The 20,196-nt window shown below is 41.4% G+C and overlaps 1 protein-coding gene across 7 annotated transcripts; it reads left to right on the forward strand.

Moving 5' to 3' along the window:
• The first annotated feature begins 383 nt into the window (after positions 1 to 383).
• On the forward strand, positions 384 to 19,113 carry SEC61A2 (SEC61 translocon subunit alpha 2). Of its 7 annotated transcripts, XM_068401453.1 has the most exons (13): positions 384 to 470; positions 1,964 to 2,031; positions 5,946 to 6,011; positions 9,096 to 9,174; positions 13,520 to 13,651; positions 13,796 to 13,905; positions 14,523 to 14,676; positions 15,257 to 15,417; positions 16,478 to 16,675; positions 16,899 to 17,090; positions 17,226 to 17,302; positions 17,421 to 17,480; positions 17,589 to 17,972. In XM_068401453.1, the coding sequence occupies exons 1-12, from the start codon at positions 464 to 466 to the stop codon at positions 17,458 to 17,460; spliced, it is 1,284 nt and encodes a 427-aa protein (XP_068257554.1). In that variant the 5' UTR covers positions 384 to 463; the 3' UTR covers positions 17,461 to 17,480; positions 17,589 to 17,972. The 7 variants fall into 7 exon arrangements, with proteins under 7 accessions (XP_068257554.1, XP_068257553.1, XP_068257558.1 ...); XM_068401452.1 differs by lacking the exons at positions 17,421 to 17,480; positions 17,589 to 17,972 and adding an exon at positions 18,009 to 19,113; XM_068401457.1 differs by lacking the exon at positions 17,421 to 17,480.
• Positions 19,114 to 20,196: the final 1,083 nt, after the last annotated feature.

Here is a 20,196-nt window from a genome sequence, read left to right on the forward strand (position 1 = left end):
GTTTGTAGAGGCCAGCCCGGTTTCCAGAGGCCAGCCTGAAGGGCGGCACCGCCTCCCTGGGAACGGCCCCGAAGCGTCGCGGTGGCGGTGCCCGCCCGGCCCCCTCGCGGCGCGCAGGGCATTCTGGGAGCGTGGCCGCCCGCGGGTCCTTCGCCTTTGTGGCTGTCCCATGACAGCCTGATCCGCCCCGTAGCGCAGCCATTATTCCTCCCCGACACCAAGTATCCCGTTCCCCGCGCCTCGGGAAACGGAGCGGAGCAGCGCTCACTGAGCCGTTAGCGGGGGCGATATGGCTTTACCCCGGTAGCGCCGTCCCGCTCAGGGCAGGGATAGTCGTCCGGAGCGTTGCCTGCGCGCAAAGGGAGGTGGGGTCCTCACGGCCGCCGTCACGTGAGGGCGCCGGCCGGCGCGGAGGGAGCGGCGGTGAGAGCGGCTGAGGCGGGCGGGTGGCCCCGCCGCCGCCATGGGCAGTGAGTACGGACAGCGGCCCCGGGGAGCGCGGTCGCTGTCTGTCTGAGGGGAGGACGTGGCCGGTTGGCGGCCTGGAGGGCTGAGGCGGCGGCGTGCCTGAGGTGCCCGCCTAGGCCGGCCGCTGAGGCGGCGGCAGCGGGGCACCCTCCTCCCGAGGAGGTTTCCCTGCTGCCGGGCAGAGGGTGAGACGAGTCAGCGCTTGGCACCGATTTGTGCTGGGTTGTTTTTTGGTTTTTTTTTTTTTCCCGGCCTTAATATTTTAACATGGGAGCTGTGCCGCCTTCTGTGGAGCGAGATGCACCTCCTGATGAACTGCCTGAGGGCTTGGAATAACGAAAGAAGGAATAAAGCTGGAGAGGGACTTTTTACAAGGGCATGTAGTGATAGGACGAGGGGGAACGGTTTTAAACTGAAAGAGGGTAGGTTTAGATTAGATATTAGGATTATTATATTAGATTATTATATTCTTTACTGTGAGGGTGGTGAGACACTGGAACAGGTTGCCTAGAGAAGCTGTTGCTGCCCCCTCCCTGGCAGTGTTCAAGGCCAGGCTGGATGGGGCTTTAAGCAACCTGGTCTAGTGGAAGGTGTCCCTGCCCATGGCAGGGGGGTTGGAGCTAGATGATCTTTAAGGTCCCTTCCAACCTAAACCATTCCATGATTTTATGTCAACGGCAAAGTGTAAAAATAAAGACAGCATTTCGACCAAAAAGTTGCTTAACTTGGCTGGCAGTCTAATAAATGCATTATCTTTGAAGAGGTACTGATGTTTGTTTTCTATGGCTATTCAAATGTGTTGGGGCTGGGAAAAATGTACAAGTTTTGGAGGACAAATTACCCACCAAGCATATGTGCTTTGGATTTTTAATTTTTTTTTTTTTTTCCAGAAGAACTCAAACTGTTTTGAAAGGAGAAACTGTGAAGAGAGATGTATCAAAAGTTAAAATAAAATCCATCAAAGTTCTGACCAGAATGAGTGTTGCAGTGATGTAAATTAAGATTTCTAAACATATTTTAGAAATTGATTTACTTTTCTCTGTTAAATACTTCTGTAAATCACAAGATACTAATCTCTACATGGATACTTTTTGATGTCAGTATCCTTTGCTTCTGTGTTTAACTAGCACAGACTGATACTAGGTCATTTATTTTTAGATGGAATACAATTTAGTTCATTTCTGGTGATATATACAGCGCTGCTTCTCATCTAAAATGATTCCAGCTATGGAAGAAAGGATGGGCCAAATCTGGTTAGAACAAGAATTCTCTTTAACATTTTTGCCCTGTTTTCATCTGTTTTAAGAGGGCATGAGTTTTCAGACATTGAATTAGTGTGTGTGTTGATGAAATAAGACACTTATAAAGTGTTACTTACACTTTATTTTTTCCCCTAGAAGTTAAATAAAGTTGTATGAAGCTTTATAAATACATAAAGGTTTGTTAACATGTTTTTCTCTCTTTTTGTGTGTGTGTGTTTGTTTTTCTGGAACAGTAAAATTTTTAGAAGTTATTAAGCCATTCTGTGCAGTGTTACCTGAAATCCAGAAACCAGAAAGAAAAGTGAGTGCTGCATCATGTTCTTACTTTTATTGATTCACAGATAAGAGAATATTGTGATGTTCAAGTCCATGCTCCAATATAAATACAGACAGTGGGCCTTAAAGTAGGACATATTCTTTGGAGGAGGGGGAATCCATGTTAAGGTAAAAGATTACTATGGTGATGAATTTCTAACAGCCTTCTGTTAAGGTGTTCCACTTGGTAATTATATTAACTAATTTTTTTTAAAAAGTCTCATCTCTGGACTAAGTTCATTTAGTTTTAACTCCATACAATTTGATCTATCTGAATATACTAGAACAGAGTTTTCAAGTGTTTTTTTTTCCACTGTCATCTTTGTGGATACCACTGTTGGCTTTGAGTACTGGTCACAACTCTGGGCTTTGAGCTGGCTTATGTATTAGTTTGAAAAGGTTTGCGCTGTAATTCAGGAACCACAAATTTAGTTATTCCTTTCCCACAAAATATTTTATGCTCCCATAGCCATGATTCACCTTGATGAAGTAGGAAAGTGATCTGTGATATAGTTCAGGTAATTGCTCCCTGTTGAGCTTTCTTCTGAAATCAGTGAACTGAGTTCATTTACAGCTGGTCTCTCTGTTCCCCTAGCCCTAGCAGCTCCTCCCATTTCTCAGCACATTTTCTAGATTAAAATTAGTTAGTTTCTGCAGATCAGAAAGAGACCTGCCATGTCCAAACCCCCGCCCCCACCTCGTTTTTTACTTCCAAAACTCAAGCAAGCACATATTGGCTAGGTGACAAAGGTTCTAATTAGAGTATCAAATTTACCTAATACTCATTGTCATGACTGGCATGAAAATTTCTTAAAAGCTAAATGTTGATTTTTATATTCTTAAAAGGAAATGCAGAGCTGGGATCATGACAGCATCCGAGAGAATCCTCTTTTGTTGATGAGAGATTCGTGAAGGTTAGGACTGGATGCAGAGATGTTTGTGCCAGTAACAGTAGCGGAGCCTGCTGGATTGAGTGGAGAAGATACAGAAAAAACTGCTGATTATTCCCCTCTGGAACTGATTTTTAAAAAGATTGGGATTTATCCCCTCACTCTTTGCTCCATCTGTCTTTCCTTGTTGCTTTCCAGCATCTTTCCCTCTTGGGACAGGTTTACAAACAAATTATGTAGGTCAGACAAAGGCATCTTCAGAGCACAGGAATCTCCAGAGCCAGACCCCGTGCTAAGATTTCGATGCACCAGATCTGGGTGGAAGGTGCCCATCTTTGTTTCTGCCGTGGTGAACCTTGGTGCAATCCTCTGGTGCTGATTTATGGCATATCTGTGATTAGCTGGTTACATCCATCCCATTTTTGTCTAGTGAAGTGGAAGCTAAGACAAGAAGAGGAGGAAGCTAAGACAAATCTACAGATATTGAGGTTTCTGTAAAGCTCATCAACAGTTGTGATTTTTCTCTTGGTTTTTTTTTTTTTCCTCTTCCCTTTCTATTTGCCAGAGAGGAAGAGGAACTTCATCTATCCACATCCTCTGTCAGCAGATGAAGGATGCCCAGAGAGGAGCTGAGATTCCTGTCCTCTCTATTTGGGTCACTTTGTTACTATCTAGGTCGCTGTCTAGGCAATGACTGTCAGTTGCCACCTTTGTACAAATTTGAAGTGAAAATATAATTGGGAACATCTTTCCTAGACTGAAGAGCCTTTTGACCATTTTAAGTTACCTTCCTTGCTTGTGTGTAGTTTATCAAGTGACCTAGGTCATTCTAGATGATTGTAATTCTTTGTCATTTATTGTTTTCATGCAAGCTGTCACTGCCAGACATCATGAGTAATGGTTTTAGTGAATTGGTTAAGGCCAGGACAAGAAATGAAGATACCAAAATAGAAAAAAAAAATCTATTTTCTCTAAACTTGTATTGATTGTTAAGTGAAGATGAAGTTTTTGATTCAGTTGGGCTGTCATTGAATCATTTTGCCGTTAGTGTTGATGAGGGAAGTGGGCTTTTTCTGTCACTAGGGAGTGTTGCTGTTGTGTTTTGGCCAACTTGATTAACAGAAACAATTGCTACTTTTGTAGTTAGTAGTATCGGTTCCTATTTCTTTCATATGCACAGATTTTTCTAAGTAGAACACACTGTTCAGAACACCAAGAAGGTGATGCTTAAGCCCCTTCGTTTTCACAAGTTTTAAGAAAAATGTCAAAGGAATAAAATATCCAATTGAATCTCATCAGATGATGAAATGTACTGTCCCTGTGCTTGTTATCCTTTGTGGCTGGAATGTTTTGGTACCAGTCTGTATTTTGCTGTTCCTGGCATATGGATTCAGACACCTCCTTTTTCTTTGTTGTCTTTTTGAATCATACAGACTGTTTTCCTTGTGAATAACTCTGATTTGGGTAATACAGAATGTCTCTAATGCTCATATTCACCACAGTTACAGAGAGAGACAGAGCAGTTGTAGAGCTTGACTGATGCCTCAGAAGCTAAGGTTAACTGTTGGGCTGCAGAGATAATTTGGTTAAGCATTTTTCTTTTTTGAAGTCTCTACTTAAAATCTGAATTGTAGAATTCAAACAGCACTTGGTAAAGCGGGTCAGCACTGCATAAAGTCTAACGCAAGATACTGTTTGGATTTATTTGCTGCTGTCTCTTTTTTCTTTTTTTGACTTTGTACTGTAAGTATTTTTAGCCTCTGTCCTATTTTAAGAGAGTGAGGCAGTATCAGTAAAGAAATTAAATTACTGGGATTATTTTTCTAAATGCGTGATTTCACTTATATAGATACAGACTACTGGGTTTTCTTTTGCTTGAGAAACAGGGCTGCTTCATCGGTTTGTAGTTTCTCATTTGTGGGTGAACAGTACTTATAAAACCAAGCACTAACCCTTTTTCTTGTTACTTCTCCACAGGCAGATACAGTGGTTGGAGGCAGACAGCTAGTATTTCTGCTGTATCTATCTTACATGTTAGTTCATGTCACATTTTAATAGCTGCTGTACTTTTGCCTACAGTGAACACACTTATCCTCATGTTTATGGTCCATGGAGGAGAGGTGGGAACTTGAACTTAACAGTGCACCTTAGCTCCCTCTGGTCTCTTCAAGTGCATTTCTTTCTGTCTCATGCTTTGAGTGATCCTCTGGTTCAAACTTAAATCTTGTGATTCTTCTCTTCTTGCACATGGCACTAGTTACAGTTGCCTCAAATGTTGTGACCTTGAGATTCTCTTCAATGTATTAGAGACTAATGATCACTGATCTGACATTCTTTTTAAAGTAATATATAATCTACATTGATAAAAATATTTTGGAGGCAGAAAAAGAATCTTTAAAAATTATTTGGTGGTCCTTGTCTATGAACATAATGGTGAATTTAAGCTTCCTCTAACACCCTTTGAAGAACTTAATCCTAAATATTTTGAATTGCTGTCCAAAACTCTTGGCTTTTCTGGTTTTTATCACTTGTCTTCACAGCAGTTAAATCTCTTTAAAAGCTTTATAGTGCTTTAGTTTAATAACTTCCAGCTTTACAAAACAGTACCTCCAATCTGTTGAAGCCTAGAGCACTAATCACTGAAGATAAGTTTTTTTGCATTAATCTTTCATGTTTGTTCTGATATGTCCATGTTTTTAGCCATACTATTGCTTTTCTCTAAATACCCACTGTGTTAGAATACTATATATAAAATATATTCTACTCACTGAATGTCAGCCACACTGTCTGCCAGATCCCATGTAAGTTTTCTTTGACTACACAGAAGCCCATGACTGACTGTCTCTATAAAACCTGAAATCATAGTAAAAATAAATTCTAATGAGAAATGATGGCTGCTGGTTCATTATCTTTGCATTTAATTCTGAATGATATAGCATTTAGTACTAATGTCAGAATGCAGTGAAAATTCTACATACAACGAACATAATCTCTACAATCTCTTCTGTAGATCCAGTTCAGAGAGAAGGTACTATGGACAGCGATCACGCTCTTCATTTTCTTAGTATGCTGCCAGGTAGGTGTTGATGTTTTCTGTGTTTTAGAAAATGTGTGTTCTGTACATATAAAATAGAATGCTATAAGTGTGAGAAGTTCTTGTCTCATGTTGATGTACCAGTTTCAGTTATGTATTTTTATGGTTAAGTATTTAAAGTTTAGATAAAGAAACCTGATTCTCTGAAATAGTCTTTATTATTGATTGTATATGTTTTCAGAAATTGATGCTGTCTATTTAGTCTAAAATATGTGATGTTTTTTCTTGTTATATGAAAGGTCCTATCAAATGATGATACTGGCTGCAGGGTAAACGGCCAAGCTAATTATTCGTTGAGTAGTCTGAACAAACTGAGCAATATTATGCATTCTTTATCCTCTGTTCATAGCTAACTTTAAATTTTAGCAGTAACAAGTTTGAAAGTGAAATAAAGTGACTGTTTTTACCTGATTCCTCTTGAACAACCTGAAGGGTCGTAAAGATTGCAGAAAAATGTTTCTGAGGTGTTTTAAGTTGACATCGTATTTTTGTGAGTATACTGACAAAAATGTTAGCTAAACCCCCTCCAAAACACAGGTCTTTGTGAACATTTAATGTGATCTTGTATTACTCACAGTTGCAGGGGTTCCTAGAACCTGTACTTGGGTTGTAAACAGATAGTGGGTGGTTTTTGGTTTTTTTTTTTTAAAGAATACTTAGATACTGCAGAAAATGAGAATCTGTATATTACTTGATACATATTTTTAAGAACTTTTAGACCTCTTAGAAGATTTAAAATGAACCGTACTTCTTCAGAATCAGGCTTTTTAGGTTATATTTATTAACTTACCCATTCCAGACTCTGGAGCAATAGTTTAATAATTTTTGTTTACAGCTCTGTAGGACTGTTTAAAGGCTAAAATACAGCTCTTGTACTTACCTGTTTGTTTGGAAGGAGGAGACGGGAATGATACTAGAGCTAGAACATGTAGTTTATCTGTGTTTCCTAGCTGCTGGATATATGCATAATTAAGATTTTGAATCTATACAAAAAGATTATAGTAGTTAAATAAGGCAATCAGATGGTGCAGCCTAGAGTTTTCAGGAATTAATCTATAAGATTGCCTGGATTCATCACCTCCTGTTTCTGTGATTAAGAAGAGTTTTAAAGAGCTCAAAATCCCTCAATATTGACATACAGAATCAGAGAATGGTTAGGGTTGGAAGGGACCTCTGGAGATCATCTAGTCCAACCCCCTGCTAAAGCAGGGTCACCTAGAGCACGTTGCATAGGGTTGCATCCAGGTGGGTTTTGAGTATCTCCAGAGAAGGAGACTCCACAACCTCCCTGGGCAGCCTGTTCCAGTGCTCTGTCACCCTCAAAGTAAAGAAATTTTTCCTCATATTCAGATGGAACTTCCCGTGTTTCAGTTTGTGCCCATTGCCCCTTGTCCTGTCGCTGGGCACCACTGAGAAGAGTCTGGGCCCATCCTCTTGACACCTGCCCCTAAGGTATTTGTAAGTATTGATAAGATCACCCCCTCAGTCTTCTCTTCTCTAGACTAAACAGACCCAGCTCCCTCAGCCTCTCCTCATAAGAGAGATGCTCCAGTCCTCTGATGATTTTTGTAGCCCTCCGCTGGACTCTCTCCAGTAGTTCCTTGTCTTTCTTGAACTGGGGGGCCCAGAACTGCACACAGTTACTCCAGGTGAGGCCTTACTAGGGCAGTGTAGAAGGGAGGACAACCTCCCTCAGCCTGCTGGCCACACTCTTCCTAATGCACCCCAGGATGCCATTGGCCTTCCTGGCCACAAGGGCACATCATTGGCTCATGGTGAACTTGTCCACCAGAACTCCCAGGTTCTTCTCCACAGAGCTGCTTTCCAGCAGGTCAACCCCCAGCCTGTACTGGTACATGGGGTTATTCCTCCCTAGGTGCAGGGCCCTACACTTGCCTTTGTTGAACTTCATGAGGTTCCTCTCTGCCCAGCTCTCCAGCCTGTCCAGGTCTCGCTGAATGGCAGCACAGCCTTCTAGTGTAACAGCCACTCCTCCCAGTTTGGTGTCATCAGCAAACTTGCTGAGGGTACACTCAGTCCCTTCGTCCAGGTCATTGATGAATAAGTTAAACAGGACTGGACCCAGTACTGACCCCTGGGGAACACCACTAGCTACAGGCCTCCAACTAGACTCTGTGCAGCTGATCACAACCCTCTGAGCTCTGCCATTCAGGCAGTTCTCAGTCCACCTCACTGTCCCCTCATCTAGCCCACACTTCCTGAGCTTTCCTATGAGGATGTTATGGGAGACAGTGTCAAAAGCCTTGCTGAAGTCAGGGTAGACAACATCCACTGCTCTCCCCTCATCTACCCACCCAGTCATGCCATCACAGAAGGCCATCAGATTGGTTAAGCATGATTAGAATGTTGGAGGTTTTGTATAAACTTGGCTAACTTTGATAGTTCTGTATGGGATATTTTAAAACATATTGCCAGCTGTAGAATTTGAATATTTAAACTTGTCAGAGGAAGGTATTTACATTGTAGTTTATGCCGCATCTTTAATTTGTACTGAAAATAAATTCTGTTTAGGACGCTTTAAAAAAAATAAAACACCTGCTTGTCTTCTCAAAGGTGTTTTGCTACAGTTTTCTCTTTTTTTATTTTAACTCAAAATTGCTGCAAAAATGTTGTTGAAATAAGTAATGGAATATCATCTAATATTTTTCCCCATTCTTTTAATTTGTGGTGGCTAACCTATTTATTTTATGCTTTTTCTCTTCCTTCGGGGGGTTGTAGTGCTCCAGAACCACATATGTCAGGCATTTACACCTTCAACTTCAGTAATATGGTTTATGTGCACTGACTCTTCTTTCTAGGGGTTCCTGCTTTTTCCTGTAGAAGGATCTTAGTTTATGTAGTTTAGTCCTCTGAGTCATACGCCCTTTGGAGGATTAAAATAGATGGTGTCACTATCTCTGTTATTGTATGCTCTGGTTTAATTAAAAAAAACTTGGAATAAATTATATGAAACAGTATAACAGTTGAATCATTACACATTAAGATTTTTGGATTAATGCAAGCTTTCTTTGTATGTCTGCCTAATACCACTGTGCACTTTGACAGATACCTTTGTTTGGAATCATGTCATCAGATTCTGCAGATCCCTTCTATTGGATGCGAGTCATTCTTGCATCAAACAGAGGTTAGTAGATTATTCCTTTCTTTGTTTTGTAATGGTATGAACGGACCAGGAGAAAAACAGTTGGCTGTTAAATTTCATACAACCCAGACATCATGTTGAAACACTTCATAAAGTTCTTAACACGGATGTAATTAAAATTGACTGATACTTGAGGAGTACTTCAATTTAGGAATGGGGTTTCCTTTGATGTGCAGATTAGATTAATCTTGATTCTCAAGTTTTGGGATGATTCTGTTTTGAATTGTAGAGCAGTCTCTGATGAATGTGTGGAACAGGGAATCTTCTGCCCTGCCACTTAGGAACAGCACTAATGCGCAGCATGAGAGTGTTGACTAGAAAATACCTTATGTGTGCAAGTCAGTTATGCCTCATAATATTCTGGCAACATTATGGGTGAGTAATTTTGTAGGTGGGAAAGCGAAGGGCAGATACGCTTAGCCTTATAGTTTATCAAAGCCAAACTTAACTTATTGAGTAGACAAGTGGATCCCAGCCCAATGTATAAGAAATCTTAAACAAATGCTAGAAGTCTAAAACTGAAGATGAGTGACCTGGCATGCATGACTCTAAATGAGGACACTGACCTCATCTGTATCTTGGAAAACTGTCTGGAAGTAAGAAAATCAGTGGAACCCTCTAATGTGAAGGTAAAAATTATTTAGGAATGACAAATTTTGTCACTCCAGTGAAGATAATAAATTAAAGTAAATAAGATACCTGTTTCAGACTTTACTGCAGAATTTGTGTATAAAATTCTGTGTCTCACTAGCAGCATATGATACTAAATATGCTATCCATGTCCCAGACAGGATGGTACCAGTGGCCAAGAAAAGACTAGCGAGACTGTGGAGGCAATAAAAAGCAGGAGTGGGAAGGTTAATTTTCACCTAAGTCAACTGACTAGATGTCATTGGAGGATGTGAGATAAAGGCAAAATTTTTGACAACCTAATTTTCTTGCTGTTGAAGAAGTAGAGATTTCCATGGGAGATGATGTAATATTTAACATGGTACTGAACAGTGTGTAGACTCTAGGATGCAAGTATGAAAGAACCACGTTATAATAATGACTTTAATGCTTTCACATTTTACATTTTGGTAGCAGGGAAAACACACACACAAAAAAAAAGAAAAAACAATTGTGTAATAATGCTTAAAATGTTTAAAAATTAGAACTGAAATGAGGACTCTGGTAGTTAGGCAGAAGAGAAAAGACTCCAGACAATAGGGGAGGTGCTCAAAAACCCTTTGTTAAATTCAGATTACTATTAAAGGCTCTTCAGGAAATTAAGCTATTGCCAGATAAGAGGGAAGACCTAGTGGCTTAAGAACTGGTTGAAAAGATAAGAAGAAATGTTTGTACAAATCTGTAAGGTGCTACAAATTGAATATTACATGCAGTTCTAATTACCATGACAGACAGGATATAGTGGAACTGAAAAAAAAACACACTCGGGAAAAGGCACCAGGGAGAATCTAAGGTAGATATTAATTTATAGAAAGAGATCCTAAAAAAATAAGGAATCTTTGCCATGAAATGTGCATATCCTCGCAGCTAAACTGAGGAGGTGTGGTCTGGATGATCGGGTAGTGAGGTGGATTGTGAACTGGCTGAAGGAAAGAAGCCAGAGAGTGGTGGTCAATGGGACAGAGTCCAGTTGGAGCTCTGTGTCTAGCGGAGTCCCGCAAGGGTCGGTACTGGGACCAGTTCTATTCAATATATTCATTAATGACTTGGATGAGGGATTAGAGTGCGCTGTCAGCAAGTTCGCTGATGACACAAAACTGGGAGGAGTGGCTGATGCACCAGAAGGCTGCGCAGCCATTCAGAGAGACCTGGACAGGCTGGAGAGTTGGGCGGGGAGAAATTTAATGAAATATAACAAGGGCAAGTGTAGAGTCCTGCATCTGGGCAAGAACAACCCTATGTACCAGTACAAGTTGGGGGCAGACCTGTTGGAGAGCAGCGTAGGGGAAAGGGACCTGGGGGTCCTAGTGGACAACAGGATGACCATGAGCCAGCAGTGTGCCCTTGTGGCCAAGAAGGCCAATGGCATCCTGGGCTGTATTAGAAGGGGTGTGGTCAGCAGGTCGAGAGAGGTTCTCCTCCCCCTCTACTCTGCCCTGGTGAGGCCGCATCTGGAGTATTGTGTCCAGTTCTGGGCCCCTCAGTTCCAGAAGGACAGGGAACTGCTAGAGAGAGTCCAGCGCAGAGCCACGAAGATGATTAAGGGAGTGGAACATCTCCCTTATGAGGAGAGGCTGAGGGAGGTGGGTCTCTTTAGCTTAGAGAAGAGGAGACTGAGGGGTGACCTCATTAATGTTTATAAATATGTAAAGGGCAAGTGTCATGAGGATGGAGCCAGGCTCTTCTCAGTGACATCCCTTGACAGGACAAGGGGCAATGGGTGCAAGCTGGAACACAGGAGGTTCCACATAAATATGAGGAAAAACTTCTTTACGGTGAGGGTGACCGAACACTGGAACAGGCTGCCCAGAGAGGTTGTGGAGTCTCCTTCTCTGAGACATTCAAAACCCGCCTGGACGCGTTCCTGTGTGATAAGGTCTAGGTAATCCTGCCCCGGCAGGGGGATTGGACTAGATGATCTTTCGAGGTCCCTTCCAATCCCTAACATTCTGTGATTCTGTGTGATTCAGCCCTCTGATCATCTTCGTGGCCCTCCTCTGGACTCGCTCCAACAGCTCCCTGTCCTTCTTATGTTGGGGGCCACAGAGCTGGATGCAGCACTGCAGGTGGGGTCTCACGAGAGCAGAGTAGAGGGGCAGAATCACCTCCCTTGACCTGAGTTTAACTGCTTTGTGTACATTTGGTTCTGCTCCCATACCGCACTGTAATATAACTTAAGCAGGTATCGGTACTTGAACAAGACCTTGCTGAGGATATTTCTAATTTAGAGTATCAGGTGGTAGTTCTGGTGTACCAGGTGCATCAGTCTGAGGATGCAAGCAAAGTGAGTGGTGCCCCAGGTTTTATTACACCAGATGAAGTGATTGGGAGGGAAAACCAGGCAAGTTTTCTGGCATGTACACCGATGTGGTGCAGCAGTAGTGTTTTATGTAGTTATATTGCCCTGTTCAAGTTGTGTACAGTTGGAAGTTGATACCTTGGTGACATATGCCAGGGCAGGGTAGAGCATCTTAACGACGTGTTTTGTTAAGAACTAGTTTAATCCTAAACTGCTGTGCTGTTAACTAGAGTCAGTGATTCCAAGAGTGGCGTTATCAGCCACTGTGGATCTGCAGCATCTTTCTTGTGGTCTTCAAAACTAAACTTGTGGAAAATGTGACAGTTAAAGCACTGACAGAGTAAACAACCAGGGACAAGATGCTTTCCAGTGAAAGATTCCTTGATATGACATGCCAAAAAGCTGGGCTTCAGCATGCATTGACCTTTAGTGTTAGCATAGTTTCACAAAAATATTTGAAGTGAAAAGCTACATAGATTTCTGTCTTTGTTTAGCCAGCTGTCCTATCACCCAGTGACCCCTCCCCAGCTGAGAAGGGGAGTCGGGGAAAAGGAAAGATGACCTGTGTGTTGAAATGGAAACAGATTTAATAAAATGGTAAAAAACCCCCTAATTTTAATACTAATGCTAGTATAAAGCACACAAAGTCATACTCAGCCCATATAGTGGTTGTGAGCTGCACGCTCCCAGCAGTGAATGCCTGATGTCAAACACTGCGAGCACCACAGCTCCAGCGGAAGTGTGACGGCCACAACGAATGGGAGAGCAGGCCTCGGGAGCAGAGTGATGGGTGAGGCCCTCCAGGGATGGCGACCATTAGGAAGAAAGCCATCCCTAGCACACTTTCTAATTTATAGTGAGTGTGAGGTTTATGGTATGGAATACACATGTGGGCCAGCCTGCTCCAGCTGCCCTGGGTTTCGCTCCTCCTCGCTTAAGCACCTGGCTAACTCGAAACTGCTAATGGCCTTGATCACCATGGGAACCCACACACAATGGCTGGTCACCAGCTAAAACAGTGTCTTATCAACTTTGTTCCCGCTGTATTGGGTGCTGCAGGCTTCTCAAAAATGCAGCTTTTCTGAACAGAAAATTGATTCTGTGACTCTGTTCCAGTGAAACCAGGACAGTTTCTCATGCTGTCTCCAACATTACAGATTTTAACACAGCAGCCTTCTTTTGTGAGGAGGTAACGGTCTTTGTTTTGATCATACCTGTACTGGAATATACATGTTTGAAGTGTTATGAAAAATGTTCCTTATAGGTCAGGAAACTTTCAACAGACCTAATATCCTCAGAGTATAATTCTTGAGGAGAGATGCTTGAATGGCAATTGTATTCATTTTTCTTCCTGTTCAGGTACTTTGATGGAATTAGGTATCTCACCCATTGTGACATCTGGTTTGATCATGCAGCTGCTAGCTGGAGCGAAGATCATTGAAGTTGGTGATACTCCAAAAGACAGAGCCTTGTTCAATGGAGCTCAGAAATGTAAGCACTGTTCCAATTAAAATTAAGCAGCATGTTTTTATTCTTGGGAAAGCAGCCTGCCTAAGTGATACTAGATGTGAGATTTCTTTGGTAAGTGATATCAGCAGATTTTTTTTAAAGGATTTGCTTTCTCTCTTGTTTTAGTATTTGGGATGATTATTACCATTGGGCAAGCCATTGTGTATGTTATGACTGGAATGTATGGAGATCCTGCTGAAATGGGTGCTGGAATTTGTCTTCTTATTATAATTCAGGTTTGTAATAAGCTATTTTGTGTGTATCTGAGTGGTTAGATACAGCGTAGCTGGAAAGAAAAATCTTTCTATGTCTCGTTGCCATTTATCTATTTCTTTTTAATGCTATAAAGCATCATCCTTTGTATCTATCTGTCTATATATGAGAAATTCTAAATATTCCATAAAGGAGGAGAAAGTTGGGATAGTTAATATCAAAAATGTTTCAGCTAGGAGTGGCTGTTTGATTCAAAATACAGGAATTGGCAGACTTTGAAAGCAGTAGCAGCTGTTCAGTGCCGTGGAGGACCTCTCACTAAGTGGCACAGATGCAGCTTTGAGCCATCATCCTGTAGAACAGCGCAGTAAATGCACAAACTTAAACACTTTTTCGAAACAAACGCTTACTGAGTAGTCTGTCTGCTAGTGTCAGTGTTGAAAAGTCACAGAAATCATTGCCAGGCAAGATGTGCAGGCGTTTGTAAGTTAGAGGGCAGAAATGCTGCATGAGTGATATTTAGATGTAAAACTTAATGATCACTCTCCAATGTGATGAAAATACTGAAGCAGGGAATTAATACATAATTCTTGACTTGATTTATTCTTGTTTCTGCTCAGTTTTGTTTCTTTTCCCACAGCTATTTGTTGCTGGTTTGATTGTGTTGCTGTTAGATGAGTTGCTACAGAAAGGTTATGGCTTGGGGTCTGGTATTTCCCTGTTCATTGCTACCAATATCTGTGAAACCATTGTCTGGAAGGCCTTTAGTCCCACTACCATCAACACTGGCAGAGGTACGTGTGCGATGACAGGCTGTTATAATGTGTTTCAGTGGATGCGTACTGTACATAAACTATCAGATGTTTATCGGATGGGTATTAAAAAAATGTTTTAATGTGTGATGATCACCTTCATTAGATGAAAATGTTGTCTGACTTACGCGAAGATTAATAACCTACAAGTTTGCCTTTGCTGATTTGAATGGCAGTAGTTAAAGTGGGACTCGAAGCCCCTTGACTGAAGATTTTTGGATTTCCAAACTGAAATACTCTTGTTTTAGCATCATTTAGTCCATAGAAATAGAGAAGATGTGAAATTCTTCCTTCCAATCACCTGCCTGCCCCCAGAAAAGAAAGAAAAAGTATTCTTTCATGTGTGTGACTTGTTTGTTTTAACCAGGAATAATGTTTTGGTAGATTATTCTACATTCTATAAACTAAACCAGAATCCTGTATTGTGATATATTTGTTGTAGCAGGATTTATGTATCTGGTTTTATATGTGTCATTCTTGAAATTTCCAAAAGAAAGATACTATTTTTTTAATCTTTTTAATTTACAGATTAAAATTTCTTTTACTTTTTTGCTTTGTGCAGGAACAGAGTTTGAGGGTGCTGTGATTGCATTATTTCATCTTCTGGCTACGCGAACCGACAAAGTCCGGGCTTTGCGGGAGGCTTTTTACCGACAGAATTTGCCCAATCTCATGAATCTGATTGCTACAGTATTTGTATTTGCTGTAGTCATATATTTTCAGGTAAAAGGAGAAATTCCTCCTAGCAGCTCTGCAGCTGCATAGGTAGAAGTGGGTGGACCCTAGACACTGCAGTCACTGGGGAAAAATGCTAGAGTATTAAATAATTAAATAAAAATTAAACTAAAGTAACTGAAATGTCAGCTTTGAGTAAGGAACACTTTATTTCACTATTGGTATTTCAGTAACATACCTCTGTGACAGTACAGCTGATCACTTTTATAGCCAGACGTACTCAGACAGTGATGTAATCTCACTTTCCATTAAATACCATACAAACTATGCGAGTATTTTTACTAAAAATGGATTCTGGAACTGCAGTGGTTGTATCTCACTAATAAGATACTTGATACTCATAGTTTACTTAAATAAATACCTTTGGACAGAGCTAAAGAACCTTGCGTCTTAGGGGTGTGCATGATATAGATTTGTTCTAGAAAACAACCATGTAATTAATGAATAACTTACTGTTTTTTCCCTAATTTTCTTGAAATGTTTAGCTAATATTTCTTTTTAAATTTAAGTATTTACTAAAATGGACACTAAAGGAGATGCATATGGTGATTTTTTTTTAATCTTTTTTTGTGTGTGTGGCTAAATGTGATTTTGAAAATTATTTTTAAGCTGTTGAAGTCAGAGTGCTGGCAAAAAAAATGAATTATCTGGTTTTCAAATCCATGTGCCTTTTTTTGAGTCTACTCGATTAGGAGCCTGCCCCAAAAACCAGAATGCTGGGCTTACTACACAAAAGTCTGCTGTTAACTGCCTAGTTAGGTGAAAAGCCATTAAAGGTTTTTATTAAACCCTATTCTATAAAGTATATGTTTAGCAGATGAGAGATAATGTTTATGTAACAAAATGTAATACAACCGAGCAGGAACACTTACAAATCCTTAACATTTGTAATGCACTGTAGCAGAAAGCCTTTGGGTTTTACTGTCTCAGACCTTGCACTCCTTGTTTGTCTCGCAAGAACTCTTGGGTCCGGAATAGCTTTTAGACATACTGGGAATACTGGAATGTCTTGGAAATCAACTTGGTGCTTTTGTGTTCTTTCCTGTAGGGATTTCGTGTTGATTTACCTATCAAGTCTGCCCGCTACCGTGGACAGTACAGCAGCTATCCCATCAAGCTCTTCTACACCTCCAACATTCCCATCATCCTGCAGTCTGCCTTGGTTTCGAACCTCTATGTTATTTCACAGATGTTGTCGGTTCGATTTAGTGGCAACTTTTTGGTGAACTTACTGGGACAGTGGGCAGTAAGTATTTTACCACTTTTTTAACTGCATAAAATTATTTGTATGTATTACTTCAATGTGAAACTGTGGTATTTAACCAGCAGAAAACGGGAATACTTACTTTGTAACAGTTGTGTGTAAAAGCTGTTTTAAACATTGAAGAGGAATTTCTCTATAAACACGGGATAGGAATGTGAGAGAGCTGTGAGAAATAACTAATTGCCTTTTTCTTCCCCTCTTGTAGGATGTCAGTGGTGGTGGCCCTGCTCGCTCGTATCCTGTCGGTGGCCTGTGCTACTACTTGTCCCCTCCAGAGTCCATGGGTGCAATATTTGAGGACCCTGTCCATGTAATAGTTTATATAATATTTATGTTGGGATCCTGTGCGTTCTTCTCAAAGACTTGGATCGAGGTGTCTGGCTCATCAGCAAAAGATGTAGGTGTTCTGATAAAAGCGCCTAAAGCACCACCTCTGATTTAGAACTGACTAGTTCCTAACACATCAGTTATTACTCTGACTAAATAAGAGGTGACTGTGAAACAGTTTCATAATTTTATGGTTTTTTTGCAGGTTGCCAAGCAACTCAAAGAACAGCAAATGGTGATGAGAGGACACAGGGACACTTCAATGGTTCATGAGCTTAACAGGTGAGGAAAGGCTGAGTTCACCACTGCTGCTGCCCTGGGGGTTAGGAGTGCTGGGGAGGCAGCAGCTAGAGCAGATAGATACTCGTGGAAAAATCTGAGACCCGTTTCCACTGCCAAGGTCAAGATTCCGCCCATGCAGCTCCCACCTTTCCCAGTAATGCAGAAGAGATTTATAGCGGTAGGTAAGAGATTAACCTGTAGTGTCTTTTGTTTAAGTGGCAGAATGAAGGAATTTGGGTTAAATCTCTTCCAGGTTTGTAAAAGGAATGTACCTTGATTTTTACAGGTGTTTTAATTTACCGTTACTGAACTAAGATGACTCTACAAACGCGGTATTTTATGCAGTATGCAAAGCCTGCAGATCTGTATTGAAAGGTAGATTTATCCCTACATATTTAAGTCAAAGCAGTTAGTCTTGGTCCTGTGGAGGTTACATAGCACGCATACATATAAAATTGTTATACTTTTAATTGAAAAGCTTTGCCCATGTTCAATTATTCACATAGCTTTCCCATCAGTATTTATTTCAGTTTCTACTTCGTGCAAATACAGAAGATAGTAATAGCTGATGGCAGAGCTGCATTTGCAACGCTAAATGTGTTGCTGAGTGTTCGAGTTGGTTGTTTTAGTGGTAGATGAATTGTTAGACTCCTTGGCTGAAAATACACAATTACAAATACTTGTGTTATTTTTTCCTTTTGTACAGGTACATCCCTACAGCAGCTGCGTTTGGGGGTTTGTGCATTGGTGCCCTGTCAGTATTGGCTGACTTTCTAGGAGCCATTGGGTCTGGCACTGGCATTCTGCTTGCAGTCACTATTATTTATCAGTATTTTGAAATATTTGTAAAAGAACAGGCTGAAGTTGGAGGAGTAGGTGCATTATTTTTCTAGATGTCCAGATATTTCATGGTTTGTGTGAAAGGGAAAGTATTTTGACAACGTGTGTCATTTAGTCCAATAACACTATTTTCTCTTTACTTGTTTTAAACTGCTTTGTGTCCCATTACTGTGATGGGCATTGAGCAATGCCTGTGCGCAGCATTAGTACCAGCTGCCTTAAGACTAAAGTTTACATTATCTCGTTTAAGTATTATCTAGTGTTGCCTGTAATGCTGGAAACCAATTCATCTACCTTGCTGTTCAGACACTACAGTGAGATGGTAACATGTATCAGTTTGATAGTGGTAAACATTTTTGCACACAGCATTAAAATGTTAAATTTATTTCCCCGTCCTTAATAGGAAAAAAAAATCTGAGTTCAGATTGCCACGTGCCAGTATTCTTGACAAAATTTATTTGTAGCCTGTATTTTACATTGATTTTTTTTTTTTATACTTTTTTAACTTGCATTTCCCCATCACTGAACTCAGCACTCCTTATTCCTTTGCGGTGTCTCCACCCAGGCACTTTCTGTTAGCTCTAAGGGTGGAGAAGCAAACATTTTACTGGAGACTGATACTCATCTCACCCGTGAACTGGTTCTGTGGGGGATTTGCTGCATCGCAGGGGCCGGAGCATTTTGGTTTCTCACCCTGGGCCTCCTGTGAGACAGCGTGGTAGCCGCTGTCACGCTGGCAAGTCAGCCCAGTAGTTCTGTTTAAACGTGTACTTGTGAAAACTGTGCCACTGAAACGTCACGTCCACTTTGCTTTCGTGAGTCTCAAGAACAAGGCCTGGTTCCTGAAGCGGTGTTCGTAGAACGGAAAGGGGCGGAACGAGGAGTTCCTGCTGAAAATTTATTTATGCTGTCGCACTTTACAGCGGCAATGTAACAACTGTAAACGTTAGACAATAAACTTATTTAATTAAGCTCTCTCCTGGGTCTGATCTGTGAAAGGTGTCAGTCACGTGCAGTTTTTGATCATTCCTAACATGCTGTGTTAGTGAGGTAGGTCTGGAAGGCTCCCTTCTTTTTCATCCGTTCTAGAATATAATTCTGATCAGTTTTTAGCAGCCTTAATTAAAAAAAAACAAATCTCAAGATTCCTCCCCTTAAAATCATGGAGATTTTCTGCTCAGCTGTAATCAGTGACGTTTTCCCTTTGATGTCTCATTTTGATCTCTTCTGTCTTCTCTCATGCTTAACTTCAAAGTAACTTTCTGTTGTTTGTGAAGGTAAGAAAATCCTAAGCAAGTTTTCTGCTTAACTTCTAAGCTAGGAAAGTCTTCCTTATTATGCATTATGTATTTCAGAGGCGAGCCTTTGATATTAGCGTATGTTTATTACAACTCTTGGATCCTAACCTTTAAGCAGGGGTGGTGGTTGATGTAATTAGAAGCAGTCGACTGCGTGCAGATACACTGAAGGTTTGTTTGGCAAAAGATTTACCTAGAAGTGATCAGTCTTACATTTTGGCCACAACAACCCCATGCAGCTCTACAGGCTGGGGGAAGAGTGGTTGGAAAGCGGCTTGGTGGAAAGAGACCTGGGGGTGCTGATGGACAGCCGGCTAAACATGAGCCAGCAGTGTGCCCAGGTGGCCAAGAAGGCCAATGGCATCCTGGCCTCTATTAGGAATAGTGTAGCCAGCCGGTCTAGGGAAGTGATCGTCCCTCTGTACTTGGCACGGGTGAGGCTGCATCTTGAGTACTGTGTCCAGTTCTGGGCCCTGCACTTCAAGAAAGATGTTGAGGTGTTGGAGCGAGTCCAGAGGAGGGCGACCAAGCTGGTGAAGGGTCTGGAGGGTCTGACCTATGAGGAACGGCTGAGGGAGCTGGGGTTGTTTAGCCTGGAGAAGAGGAGGCTCCGAGGTGACCTTATTGCAGTCTACACCTACCTGAAGGGAGGTTGTAGTGAAGTGGGAGTTGGCCTCTTCTCCTGGGCTACTAGTGATAGGACAAGAGGGCACAGCCTCAAGCTTCGCCAGGGGAGGTTCAGGTTGGACATCAGGA

This window comes from Nyctibius grandis, chromosome 5 (genome assembly GCF_013368605.1).
Source record: "Nyctibius grandis isolate bNycGra1 chromosome 5, bNycGra1.pri, whole genome shotgun sequence".
NCBI lineage: Eukaryota > Metazoa > Chordata > Aves > Nyctibiiformes > Nyctibiidae > Nyctibius > Nyctibius grandis.

Excerpts from the sequence above, each read along its gene's own strand:
- SEC61A2 (XM_068401452.1), top strand. Across the intron at positions 9,175-13,519 it reads CATTCTTGCATCAAACAGAG|GTACTTTGATGGAATTAGGT; the intron begins GTTAGTAGATTA and ends CTTCCTGTTCAG. Across the intron at positions 16,676-16,898 it reads ACTTACTGGGACAGTGGGCA|GATGTCAGTGGTGGTGGCCC; the intron begins GTAAGTATTTTA and ends CCCCTCTTGTAG.